We start from the raw sequence: 15,165 nt of genomic DNA on the forward strand, positions 1-15,165 counted from the left end.
GAAGTCATATTTCCCCTACTTACGGATTCTGCAGCCCTGCTCTAGTACATGATATAACTCTCCACAGACACACATCATGCACAGCGTGGCCCAAAGTGATGTGCAACTTGAAAATGGGTCACAGTCCTGCCATCTATCCGCAATATGAGGAACCCGAATCACGTGAGTGAAGTGTATAGACATTGGATAAACACACACAATAATAATAATAATAATAATAATAATACTAATAATAATAATAATAATAATAATGATAATAATAATTCCCTCTTATGCACCAAAAGATCTGCCCTTGGGCAGAAAACTATGAATGAATTGGGGTGGCATTCATAACCTCAGCAATAGAATGAGGTGGTGTTCATTCTTATGTTCCATCATGTATATTAACTTCCTAGTTCAGAACAGATGTTTGTTTAGATGATCTGGAGAAGTAGGAACAGAGTTCTAATAATGTCATGAATATTTTAGACTATTTCTACACTATTTCTAACAAAATTCACCCTATGGGCATAACAATGAACAAATAATGCTTGCTTTAACTTGTGGTCGTAGACCATAAATCTGGGCTACCAACTTTTGTTTACACGTGTATACTTTTGTAAAATCTCAAAGACATACTCGGCTAATCACTTTTTGTTTGTTCACCAATACACTCATTACATCCTAGAAATTTTTCCTGAACTTCAACTTCTTTGTTGACATAGCACAATAATGTTGATTCTCGACATTTATTTGTAACATTGTCATCTTGTCAAATATAGGCCTAACTGCCACGAACCATTTCTATAACACAATTTATTAAGTTATTTTGTGTATCATTATTAGGTAGATCTGTGGAAATGGATGCAGTCTGGAAATAGACATCAAACTCCTTATCAGAGCTCTTAAATAAATAGTTTCACCAGTAGAAAATAGGCTTCCTTGATTCACAGAATTGATTGCCTCATTATGGCGATGGAATGAAGGTTCACTTTCTCTTATAAAACACTTCCCATCAATGACACAACTCAACATTGTTGCACACGAGTTCATGTTTTTCTTTGTTAATTCTATATTGATTACTCAAACTGAATTCTATTCCTGTGTTGCTAAACTGCTTTACAGCAATATGAGAAATCGCATGAGCCCTAAACAATTCATAACACCTATGGTCTAAACACTGCATTCTGTACAAAACACATGATATAGCAAACAGAGTAACTTAGAAAGTTTTCTATAACTACACAACCAGGAGATCATGTCGTCATTTTTTTTAAATAACATTTGCATTGCCTTGTCACTGAAACATGGATGCTGAGTAATGAAACTGGTTGTCGTTCTGATATAATTTTGAATTTTTCAATGTAATCTCCAATACTGAAAAGCCTTACAACTAATAAATCTTCAACTACGCATTTGGACTTGTGGTATTACTTTAATTTCACAAAGCCATTACGCTATTAATTAAAAAAAAATCACAGTATAAATTCACCAAAGCAGTCTCGCTGAAATGCTTACATGAACCATGATGAGCACTCACATGTTCCACTCAATTTTCACACTCTCCAAACTAGCCAACTACACACCTGCACAGGCACATAGTAAGAGTAATGTCTGCTCATAAACACACTTCAACTCTGCTTTCTATGCTAACTTCAAAATCCCCAGCATTTAAGCTATATTGAAGCAGATTAAACTATGGTGTAGTTACTGCACTCAATGAATACAAGACATTATTTATTTTCGTAATTTTTATCTGCAGGCTGTGCTTACACTGCTTAGATAGATGTGATATTTCGATTCTCTGTAATCATAACACCCTATCATCTGTTCCTTCTTGTTCTCGGCTCTAGTGCATAAGAAAAATTCTATCATGTATACAAGAGAAGAGTGTTGTGTTTCAGATAAATGATTAAGGGTGAAATAATACTGCTGAGTAAAGCAATTTGTAGTGATAAGAGACTAGTAATAACATTCTGTGTTTTTCATAGTCAAAAACGACACATATAATTTTCAGGAATTAAAAAATATATACCAGTATATTTCAACAATAGATAAATAAAAAACTTTATTTAGAAAAAGGACCATGCTTCAACTTCTCAAGCAAATGGAATGAACCAAGCTACAGTGTCCTAAATATGTTCAGAAGAGAAACAATCTGGATCAGAGGCTACGTCTCGTTTCTATCATCTAGGCCAGTCTTCTCACGGTAAAATGCAATTCTAGGAAGTCGCAAGAATTGTAATATTGCCTTGAATATCTGGCCTGACACAGAAGTATATCCAGAGCAAAGGGAAGGGTTATACATAATGTAAATACCACTACCACTACAAATAACTGCGTAACAGTTGGAATATTTGTATACCCATGTAACTCATAATATTGCCCTCTGAAAAAAAAAGAGCAATAATTATAACAAAGCATATACATATACTAATATCGTAAACAGATTTTGATCTTTGCACATTAGTCATAGAAATAAATCATATCTTTCCTTCTGAACAATGAGTAGTTATAATAAAATTGACGAGCATGATAATTTATTTATTTACTAATATTTATTGTGCTGTACAGCAGCCTGGGGTCAATAACAGTTCAGCACAATAATAATAATAATAATAATAATAATAATAATAATAATAATAATAATAATAATAATATAAACAAACTGACCTTCGTATAGTCATTGCAACAGTACAATGTAAATTAAGATACTAGTTCTTAAGTATCACTTCTTAAAAGAAGAAATTAATTTAGGGCACAAATTAAAGAAATTAACTTAGGAGTGCATTAGTCAATGCTACTTTTTGATGCCAGCCAGCTTGGGGGTTGGGCAAAGGGCTTGTTACTAAAACTAAACATAACTGAACAGGTTACATCACCTACTTGTTTATGTGGATGACATGCATATCTTAGAAGAAATTCCACAAACTATTAAGGAAAACACGGCAATTTTACTTGAAGTAAGTAATGAGATAGGTCTGGAAGTAAATCCCGAAAAAACAAAGTATATGATTATGTCTTGTGACCAGAACATAGTACGAAATGGAAATATTTTGTCATCTAGTCTGCTTTAAAAAAAAAACTGAAAGTAAGAATTTATAAAACAATTATATTACAGGTTGTTCTGTATGGTTATGAAACTTGGACTCTCACTTTGAGAAAGAAACAGAGGTTAAGGGTGTTCGAGAATAAGGTGCTTAGAAACATATTTGGGGCTAAGAGGAATGAAGTTACAGGAGAATGGAGAAAGTTAACACAATGCAGAACTGTACGAAATGTATTCTTCATCTAACATAATTAGAAACATTAAATCCAAACGTCTGAGATGGGCATGGCATGTAGCATGTATGGGTGAATCCAGAAATGCGTATAGTGTGTTCATTGGAAGACCTGAGGGAAAAAGACCTTTGGAGAGGCAAGACGTAGATGGGAGGATAATGTTAAAATGGATTTGAGGGAGGTGGGATATGACGCTAGGGATTGCATTAATCTTGCTCAGGATAGGGACTGATGGCGGGCTTATGTGAGGATGGCAATGAACCTCCGTGTTCTTTAAAAGCCATTTGTAAGTAAGTAATTAGTGAAGTTTCTATCTATAAATGAACATTATCAAGCATTTTAAGTTTGTGTTCAGTAGAGTGCTGTTTGCTACCAACAATGATGTCAATAACAATTTAATACCTTCAGCAGATGCGAGTTTCATTATGGACATGAGATGAATGACTGTCAAATGAGATCTACGAATAACTATAGCACCTATGTTTACTGCTGTTGTCTGTTATGTTTCCTCATAAGTAAATATGTGCCTGCTCTACAAGCTCCTTCTACAGCCATAAAAGGGGGAAGTGAACTGTGAACAAGGATTGCTAGAATGAGCAATTGTGTATAACAAGTACTCCTTGACATGGCTGATCTAAACAAGAAGAGGACAACAAATCTATTATAAGACTTTAAAAAAATTACAAATACACTACTAAGAGCTCTTTGGAATAAACAAGCCCAGGTAAGTTCATCAAATTAGTTTACCTGAGTACGTACATTTACTTCTTACCATAATTTTATACTGTATGTTTCAATTCACCACAAGAGATATGGCTATGTCAAAAACTTCTGCTAGAGGCTCACGCCATATGCAAGAAGTGTGAAGCATGGTACAGATAGTAAACATACCTCCAGGCCGCTGCTGTTGCCAACTGGGCATTTCAGGAGGTGGAGGCTGTTGTTCACTTGGCCTACCTCCTCTGTCTGGAACCTAAAACACAAGTAGTATCTTCGTAATACATCATATTATTAATCAAAGGAAAACAAACACACTCTATCACGAACGTATGCAAACAAGTGCATCTGTGTGTAAAAAGTTTGCCTTCTATACTTCATGCATCAGGTATACAACTTATTTTATAATTCAAGCATTGATGTACAACCTTTTAATAGGAAAGTGGCATATATTCACAGGCGCGTAGCCAGATTTGTGTGAAGGGAGGCTACAGGGTCGAATAATATAAATAAAACATAAACATAAACTAAGAAAATATACAAATTAAATAATCATATTAATGTTACATATAATTAAACATTTACAGTTACCTAAAGCAGAATACCAATTTTTAAATCACAGAAAATGCAACGTAATAAGTTTATAACATACAGATAATCTCATGTCCATGAAAATATTTATTAATGTTTCAACATTTGAAGTAGCTGTCTCTTCTCACTTTATAGATCTCTTGGGTATGGAACAAAAAGTTTTGATGGAGAAATCATTGCAATAAGTGAAAGTCTCAGGAATCTTCTATGCCACATCTATAAATTTAAAAATGCAGTTATATTGTCAGACTCCAAAGCAGCTATTCTATCAATAGTCTCTAAACACACACCTTCATCTCAAACAGCAGAAATAACTAAAATGCTCTCTCAATTAATATCACTAAATAAAATAATTGTATTCCAATGGATACCATCCCATTGTGGAATCCTGGGAAACGAGAATGCGGATGCTTTAGCAAAGAAGGGCAACACTGCTACTTACAGACCTGTTACTAAATCTACGTATTACTCTGTGAAGAGATTTATTAAATCTACATACTTAAGACTTCAACAAACAAAATTTGATAACACAATCCCAAGGGAAAAAATGGAACTCTCTGCATCAAAATCCACAGTTAATTCCCGATTTACCACGAAAATCGTCTGTAGCTGCATTTAGATTGGCAACTGGCCATGATTGTTTGGCCAAATACCTGCATAGAATTGGAATATATCAGTCCCCTAACTGCCCATTGTGCAACTCAAACCAAGAAATGGATTCGGAACACCTCAAAATCTGCGCTTCAGTGGCTGGCCATGATAATATCTTTGAAAAATATTGGAGTGCAAGAGGTCGAATGACTTTATTGTCAAATGCCTGGCATTAGAAAACAACAACAACAACATTTGAAGTAGCAGCTGAAAGGTTCTGTTTTGATTTCTAATATAACCAAATCACCTCATGTGATCGCAGAGCTGAAAAATGCAGATTTGCTTGCAGTATCAGCATCATGGTCAATGGTCATGCTATAGTTCTGTAAGAGCAGTCACAATACAAGGAAACAGTTCTTGAAATGTAATGAAAGAATCATGACGTCATCCCACCATCTAGCACACAATGACTTTAGTTGTATCTTTCAGTGGAGAGTGTGTGTCAGCTTCAGAAATGATAGTGTTAAGTATAACCACTCTCTTCGGAGATGCTGACAAAAATGTATAAACTGAACCCAGTATTCCCATCATGTTGTTTATGTATGGCACATTGCAGGATTTAGAAGTGCACAGGTTGAATGAAGGATTAAAACAATGTGTGTAGAGAATCAGTGGTTGATCTTTTTAAGATGAGAGCCTGCAAGCCAAACCTTAAATACCTTAAACTAAAACTTTCAATTGAAATTTAACATTTAGTCCTTCACATTGTCGAACACATCCCTTTCTTTCTTTCACACTGAATAACTGTCTCGCATTACATACTCGTACAAGGTCAACTGTCTGCAGGTCCAATTTTATGATAACATGGTGCTGATATACCACTGTTTATTGTAGTTTAGATTACAGATTATGAAAGTTCAGTATGTTTACAATACTATCTATCAATAAAATGGACTTTCACGATGGTGACCAAATTTAATTTTGTTCCACTAGATTCGCGTTTCGAACCACTATGCAATAGCTGCTTCACTCGGCACATGCTTGAGACACTAGTCTCACTTCGCTTCTGAGTGTGCGACACTGTGATGTCACAACTCGAGCCAATGCCTGGCAATGAATGATCACGTGCCAACACCATGGGAGCACATATCACTGTACTGTTCAAATAAGAAGGAGAATAAAATTCATATGAAAAATGACGGACAGTTGAATTCGCGTATCTTAAATTCATGCCTGACTCCTAATGTCCGAAATATGCAAAGGTACTGTAAGAAATACATTCAAATGAGACTTCTTTATCGCCCATCAACAAAAACAACCCTACATGTAAGTGTAGAAATTATTAATAATAATATTAATTATTAATAATAATATTATTATTATTATTATTATTATTATTATTATTATTACTGAAGACATCTTTGCAAAAAGGGCATGCTCCATTTTTTTTCCATTTTCTGGTTAATATCGGTATACAGGGTGAACCGTAAGTAATGTCAATAATTCTGGTGGGTGATTTCTTGAGTAAAGAGCAACAAAAAAGTCAAATACCATTTTGCTATATTCTGAATAATTTTCCAGAGAAACGTGCATTTTAAAATACATTAATTATGAGAACTTGCAACGCTGTGCCTACAACCAGCTGGGAGTAACGCATTAAGTTGTGTTGCTCTAAAGAAACCTCACCACCTGGATTTTGAAGATCAATGCCATCATGTCATGTACATTGTATTTAAACTTGTAAGAAAAAATACAAATGATATACCGTTTAATTTTTGTGTTTCAACTGTGTTAGATAACGAAGAATGAACACTGCATATTTCAAGTTCAACAAAATTTTGGACAATTTAAAATAAATTCTACAACCTAATTTTAATTAAATGTTGAGAGAACACAGGCAATAAGACACGCTTTTTTCAAACTAAATGGATAAGATTAAGAAATATTTCTACACTCCCATTTCAATTTAATATTCTAGAGATCGTGAACAATAATGATGCATATTTCATGTTATAGTAAAAACAAAATTTTAAAACATTTAAAACTCAAAAAGAAAAAAGAAAAATACGATATGCTTATTTCACAGTGAAGTAACAACAAGATTAAGATAGTAATATTATGAAATAAGTGTATAATGTTACAGTTTATTACATGAGTAAATGTTGTGAAACGAATGTAGTGAGTTTCATACCTTTTACAAATGTAATAATTGTATAACATTATAAATGAGTTTCATAAACTATTTTTTTGTACGATAGTATTATAAAAGAATATTAATAAAGAAATAACATCAGATTTGTAATGATGTGTAGTTTGATATCACTAAGAAAATAGAGGTTGCTATGACAAATTTGATATATTAAATATTATAGCACTGGCATATAGTTTCATAGTGTTAACTTTATGATACAAGTTATGCCTTCTTAATAGAATTCATGACGTTTTAGTTAGCATGGTAATATTTTACAGCACTAGTACGATAATGTGGCATATTAAGCACGATTTTCACTAACTATAAAGACTGTTTATAATGCTAATGTACAAACAATTTTACTTTCAAACTCTTCGACTTAATTTTAATTACATATTCGGTGAACACAGCCAATAAGAAAAGCTTATTTTAAATTATATAAATGTAATTAATGATTTAAAGAATAAATGGATATATAGGTACCTACTTCTGAATTGATTTCTTACTATTGATCATATTTCCCTCATTTGAAAAAACTAGTTTCCAGTGCAAAAAGGAGACAATTCCGTCAGTTTCATTGTTATTATAACAGAATCCTATTTTTAAAAAAACTGTGAGAAGGATGGTGGTTTTGCTGAACTAACTCATATCAGTGTAAAAGTTTGTATAAAATACATCCCTTCATTTAATCAATGTTTTATTTCTCTTTTGAAAAAATGGAGCTGTCTCCTTTTTGCACTGGTGTCTTCAAGTCTCCAATACAACAACAACAACAACAACAACAAAACAACAACAATAATAATAATAATAATAATGTCCCAAACTCCTCACACAAATCTTTAAATTGGTACGTGATTCTGTGCCAACAAGGCCAGGAATAAGAAACAAAACTAACCCTTCCAATAATAACTTTGTTGATAGAGGACTGAGTATTCTTGCGCACCGATGCACTGCTAGTCTTTTCAATAATTGCTAGATCTTCACGAGCTGCCAACAGGTCTGCCAGATGGACATCAGGCATTATAGTCATGGCTTTCCTCCGTGCCATGTACAGAGCTGCTATCTGATCTTCCTGATTCTTTAGACGCTCTGACCACTGCAATTTCAACAAGCTCGAGTTAAATCAAAATAATTGTTATATACATCTCAGTAATATGAGTATGTAAAATAAATCATAGCAGCCAATTTTGAAAGGACACAGATCCAAATACTGTAGTAGTGGTTGAAATCCTATTCAACTATCTGTAATAAGAGACCAATGGTATTTACTTAAGAGACATTTTCTTGTACATTCATTAACTCTGTAAACAAACTAAAGGTTGACCACGAGCGAAACGGTCAAAGATGTTACATGTCTGTGACTGAATTAAAATCCAAACAAGTTCTCTTACTTAAGAGACAATTTCATAGGATCTATACAGAGAATGTTCGATGGATCACGTAATGTTGCAAATCCCTAGGGTTACTGCTGAAGCTGAGTATTTGGGCATGACATCAAATAAACAAGCAAAGTGAACTAATATTGAACATGCCTGGAAAGACTGTATGGTCACATCAAGTCTCTTGATTAACATCTCCCGTCGCATGCGATACTCTTCCTGAAGCTCCTCTTGAAGTTCAGCAAGTTGATGCCACTGCTTATCAGATAAGACACCAACAAACAACGGCTTTCCTACTAGCTCAGGTGAGGCTTTATCTAATACTTCCTTCATCTGCAAATGCAATGTCAATTTATACTTGACATTTTACGGAATGGAGAAGAGCACTAATGATTATGGTATTCACAGAACACACTGCATTAATGAACACACTATACTAGTTTCTACTTTATCAAGCGACTAAAGAGGAAGTGACATGATGTTGTCAGTAGAGGCTTGCTTGCCACACAGATCATTTCTCTTTCCCCTTATCTTAAATATTCATTTCCTTTTCATGTTATAGCACTCAGGAGACTCCATGCTTGTTTTAATTAGTGTTAATACTTTTATACTCGAATAACAGTGGAAATGATACAGCACACGAAAGCAATTACATATCGTCGGCCTACTGGTGGAACACACTAAGTTGTTTAGAATTTCAGGTTTTGGGTGTTCCTTATGTAAAATTTCGTGATCTTATATCGTATCTATAATTCTTTATGAGATAATCAGTAATTTCAATTTCCACTAAATGCGAAATGAACGAAAATAAACATGTACAACACACTAAGTCCCTTAGTGGGTTTCACCTGTCAATTTCCACCTTGTTTTATGCAGCTGAAATCAAACTTTATATTTAACACTCAATTTTAATGTTTTTCACGTGACTATTATTGGTTACCCTGAAGAGGTTTGGGTTGTGAAAGTTGAAATTCGCGTCAAATATCTTATTAATTATGTTCATTTTCGTTTGTGAGTTGTGCTAAAAACATGCTTGTGCATATTAATTTACTGTTTACTGGTTAATAACTCGATCTCGATTAGCAATGATTTCAAGAAGCAAGATGATGATAGTATTGTTGCTTCAAGGTGAATTTATTATTATTATTATTATTATTATTATTATTATTATTATTATTATACTTATACTTATTTTAGTGTTTTGTATGAATAGATGAGAATAACAACGAAAATTCACTAGAAACAAACAGCTAAACCACCAGAAGAGCAGAGAAGGGATAGGGGTAGAAACAAAAGGTGAGCAACATATCTCTGGTGATGTTCAAAAAGACAAAAATCAAGATTATAAATCTACAAGAGGTAAACTGCATTCACCAAACGTTACTAAAATTGTTGACTGCATAAAATGCATTTATGGCTGCTCTGGTAAAATTTCACAACAACGAAATTTAAATTGCAAACAATACTGGGAACTAAATTGACAGAAAATGATTTAAATTTACTGGTATCTAAATAGTGTAGACTCTACAAGGAAAGAGCAAAGCAACATACAATTTCCAAGAAATACTATTTCTGAATGAATGGAGAGAATACCAGAATGTCCCAAAAATTACTTCTGGAAGACTATGCACTTCAAATACGTACCAATTATTATTGCAGGCTTTTTCGGGAGAGGTAACAATGGGAATTTTAGTAACAGAGACAGACAAGGTAAAAAATATCCCCTAAAAATAAAACTAGCGATCAAAACATTGATCCTGTTATACATTCACACAAATAGTTTCCTTACTATCTGAAGTCACTACATCAGAAAATCGTTCTAACGTAAATGCTTCAGTTTTGATATGCCATTCTCAAATGACAGTCCCTGAACTGCAGGCAGACTGTAAGTATATGGGGACCATTAGCACTTAGTACTCATGGTAAAAGAGTTGCCTATATCACAAAACATGTTACTAGTAAGAAAAGTAAGATCTAAAAATGAAAATGATTAAAAAATAAAAGAATGATTACTGTTTTGAGATTAATAAGGGGATACCTATTTGCACACACCTATTTTCTCAGCACATTAGATAAACACGAGAAATTTATTAGACATATCATTCAGAAGAAAAGAGCAAGCACTATAGCAGCTGCAAATATAGAACTGCCACTGTAGCTTATCTCTGCACTAAAATGCCCATAATTGTGCGAAAGAGAAGGTATAGAAGAGAGTAATATAACATGCTACTGTCCTGAAGAAACATTGACTGAAATACACCCCATCCCAACAACAGACGTGGAAACCATACCCCGACCCTTAGAAGAGTGAGGAAGAATTAAATGAAGTCAGAACTCATATTTTGTCTTTCGCTTTTTATGAAATTCATTATACCATAATTTCCATTATTTAAGTACTAAAGATCTGCAGAGTATGGTATATGATCAAAAATTTTCTGGAAGAAAAAGAAACATTCCTTGCTTTCTGTGCCACACACATTTGGTTGAGAGACTGATGAAGATAGCGATGCTTCAGTTACAGTTTGTGGTGAAAAAGAGATACGCATTTATCAGCTCACATTTGATACAAGAAAGCAACTCTAATCTGGTGAGAAGAAGTCAGATTATTTTTTGCAGAGAGCAAAATAAATATATAAGTAGAATAAACAAACAATAAAAGCAAATAGTAGTAGGTGGGTGGAATTTATTAGTAGCCATCTCATCTCTCCGTGGTGAGTTCTGGGTTGATGCAGCCTGTAACATATTTGCACCTTTTATTTTGCAATCCCTCTGCAGCTCGGTTGAATGTGATTCTAGGAAGGAAAAATGTTTTGTGCGAAATGTTGGCACCATTATGCAACTTTTGTAAATCCTTAAATTTTTTATTTCGAGGAAAAAATTTTTTTGGACTTTTTCAATATGTCCTACTGTACAAGCTACCCCTCTATCCCACATTCACTCTTCGCCTTAAGAAATACTTCCTGTTTCGTCACTTTAAAACATGGAAAATAGTATATTAGGCAGAATGATACTCTCGATTGCAGACGAAAAGTCACACATGCATTACGATTTTTTTTTCAACACAGATTCTAAACTAATATATTCATAAGGAAGTTCAAACTATATTAACGAAAGTACATATATGCATATGAAAACATTATTACAAAAACAGCCCTAGTCATTTTAATGAAATTGAGTTAAGGACACATTTGCTACTGTTTCAAATGTTTATAGACTCCAAAAATAACACATGTCAGGTGCAATAACCACAAGGATAAACATCAGTTTTACGGAAACAGCTGACATGTGTTGTTCTATTTATTTTTATTGTTCTCCTGAAAAATAGCAACTTTGACAAAGGTTATTTTTGTAATAATGTCTTCATATGTATACACATAGCCTATTTATTCAGAGCTCTAGATTGCTTTCGTATGAGTTGTGCTCATTTGGTACCTCCAAGCAAGCACGTGTGGAAAGCTCTACAGGTCAAAACCATAATTCCTTGACAAATCATTTACTAATCTGTAAAGTTCTCTCCAAGGATATTAACAATGTTCAATTATAATGGATTGCAACATGGCAGATGGATAACAGCTTCAATGCTAAATAGCTGAGCATCAGATATTAACCAACCATACTGTGTCAGAAACGAAACTAAGAATCTCAGGAGAGAAGTTCTATAAACAACACAGTTTATACAATTTCCACAATTGCAACACTACCTTTTGTTCAACTTTTCCAAATAACAAAGCAGGTGTGATGTTCGCTGGAGGCTTAGGAAACTTGAGGGCTATCAGCATTGTCTTCAGATCACTTGCAGTTGAACTTTCATTCTGCAACAATCAAAATCATATAATGCAACTAAGAACTCATGAGAGCATTTAAATCAGGAAATCAGAACTTACCAACTGTACTTCCATTGCTTTACTAAGGTCTGGTTTGTTCACGTGTATCATCCTGGCTGCTTCCAGTTCAGTAAGAAGGAAGTCAAGCAGCAAGATTCGATTCTGTCGAGTGTGCAGTCGTTCAGTCAAATGGCCTTCCATTAAATTGCTGTAACCACAACCTGTTCACAGAATGAATCGAGCAATAAATTATAAATATTTTCATATATACTAAATATAATGGTAATCCTTTGAAAATTAATATTATTCTAAAGAAGGAAATATCTACCTAAAATTAGAACTATACTGCCTACGCTGAAGTAAAGAATAAAAGACTTCTCATTGATTAAGACATCCGAGTAGTGGCTGGTATGTGGAAACAATCATATTATAATTTTGTAAAAATACATCAATCTCTTTATACGATTTCAAGCTTCTAAAATTAATTAAAATAAACTTATTCACGTCCACTTCATAAATTCCACAGTAGAGACGAGTAATTTCTCAGAATGTAAAAAACCGTACAAAAAATGTACAATGTACACCATTAAATGAGCCGTTCAGAACAAAAGTGGTGTAAGTCACAATTGAATAATGAGGTTTAAAGTAAAAATTCTGTAAAATACAGTGCAAAATAGCAATTAATATGTCGTTCTTGCTATCCACTGACCACTAATAGTTTAAATAAAGTGAATATTAATTGCTACTTTGCGCTGTATTTTACAGAATGTTTACTTCAACCCTCATTACCCATTCTTGACTTACACCACTTCTGCTCTGAACGGCTCAAATGTACATGTATAACAGTCACTTTAATTGTACTGACATAAATTTGATTAAAGCTTAAGGTCCTACACCTATTATTATTTTAATGAAGAAACTTTCTGAAATTACTTCAGGTTAAACAGGGATGTGTCAGGCACAAGCACTATTAATTTCTTCATAAATGTTTTCAAACAATAAATTTATCCTGTAACTTTTCACTATAAACAATAAAATTCTTTACCTAATTCTTTTAGAAAGCTGCTCAACTCAAGGAGAAAAGAACTAGAATCATCAGCTGAAGAGATGGCATTCACATGTTCATCAAGTTTACACAGTGTCTGCAACTCCTTAGAAAGCCACTCCACCAGGCTTGTATATTCCACAGACTTGGGCCCACCATCAAGTGCCTTCTCTAAGGCACTTTCTTCAAGTAGTGGACCTGTGTACCTTTAGAAAAGTACATTTCAATTACTGTATATAGTAGAACCTCTGTTACCCGTGGTAATGAAAGAGGTGGACTGAACGGTTAATAAAAAAATTTGATAATCCGTACCACAAAAGATTTTCATAAATGAAATGCATAATACTTAAGCTTACAGTTTCATCATTTCCTCCATGGTGTTGTGTTTAATCAGATCATGGTAAGTTCCTTTCATATGAATACTTTCCAGAACCAACTAAACATTCTGGTGGATTGTACACACACAGGTAGCCTGTGTATGTGAGGATCCTGCAAACACACTCTTTAGGTCGGAGGATTGCAAATTTAGATAAACCTATCTTGTTGTGAGGGAATGTTGTCTTGAACAAAGAATGCAGTTCTAACAGATTACCCATAATTCCCTTTTATTATGTCATTGATAATGTTACCACTTCTATTGCTCCCCCCTCCCCCCATTTACTTCTTGATATGCAACATCTGAAAAAGATTTGAAATCTTACCAGCATTTGTTATGGTGACTTTAGTGGAAGTTCACTTATTTAAATCTCGTTTTCAAAACAAAGGGTTTTAAGTGTCAAAAGAATTTCGTGTAATGGTTTTCTGTGGAGAGATCCTCTCAGTTATTTACACTGTGATACTTAGCACAACGTGTTTTATTTTGACACTCATGGAAGACATTTTACCTAGAAGTTAAGCAATACAGGCACATGAAAACTAAGGATAAGGACTGAATGGTGCACGAGTTTGCAATTGTGTGATTCTTGGGGTCATTTCTTTGAAAGTAGGTAGTTACTATTTTACAAGTTGGAAAAAATACCCTCTGGCCCCGCCCACAAGTAACTGTTTCTGCTGCCAGCAGCAGAAGTATTCCTACTACATACTATGTAATAGTAAGAGTGTAATAACTCTCTCTAGAAAAATTACATACTAACAATGTACACTTCATATTTTGTTCTGCAGGGAGAAAAAAAAAAAAAAAAAAAGAAAGAAAGAAAGAGGGAGAGAAAGACAGAAAAAGTCAGATAATCTGTCGTTCAGTTAACAGGGTGACGGATAATAGGGGTTTGTGCACACTAGGCTGTACAACTTCAAGATTAAATAAGCCGAGCTATTCCTTCAGAAGTAGTGAACCACAACCACATGTTCCTCCATCACAAAAAGCATTCAGGTGATGAGGAAAGAGGGAGTTTTAGTGTAGAGGGAAGCCATCTGTGATGAAATGAAGTAAACAGGTATAATATTAAATAATTTCATTTATACTAAATGTCACTTGCATCTACTCCTCATCTCAGTTCTCTCTTCCCTTCCATTCTTTTCTCTCTCATCTCCTATGTTCTCTTTCTTTGTGGTGTTCCTATAATCAGG

The 15,165-nt window shown here is 34.0% G+C and overlaps 1 protein-coding gene across 1 annotated transcript in view; it reads right to left on the bottom strand.

The window, feature by feature from the left end:
* Positions 1-15,165, bottom strand: part of LOC138696431 (protein FAM98A) — a 30,980-nt gene that overhangs the window by 2,370 nt on the left and 13,445 nt on the right. Inside the window, exons 2-7 of the mRNA XM_069821402.1 lie at positions 13,600-13,805; positions 12,615-12,775; positions 12,432-12,542; positions 8,884-9,063; positions 8,247-8,447; positions 4,153-4,234 (exon numbers count right to left, since the gene is read on the bottom strand). Of these exons, the coding sequence (XP_069677503.1) occupies positions 4,153-4,234; positions 8,247-8,447; positions 8,884-9,063; positions 12,432-12,542; positions 12,615-12,775; positions 13,600-13,805 (941 nt within the window). The remainder of the gene's footprint in view (positions 1-4,152; positions 4,235-8,246; positions 8,448-8,883; positions 9,064-12,431; positions 12,543-12,614; positions 12,776-13,599; positions 13,806-15,165) is intronic.

The sequence above is a fragment of the Periplaneta americana genome, chromosome 3, assembly GCF_040183065.1.
Source record: "Periplaneta americana isolate PAMFEO1 chromosome 3, P.americana_PAMFEO1_priV1, whole genome shotgun sequence".
Lineage (NCBI taxonomy): Eukaryota > Metazoa > Arthropoda > Insecta > Blattodea > Blattidae > Periplaneta > Periplaneta americana.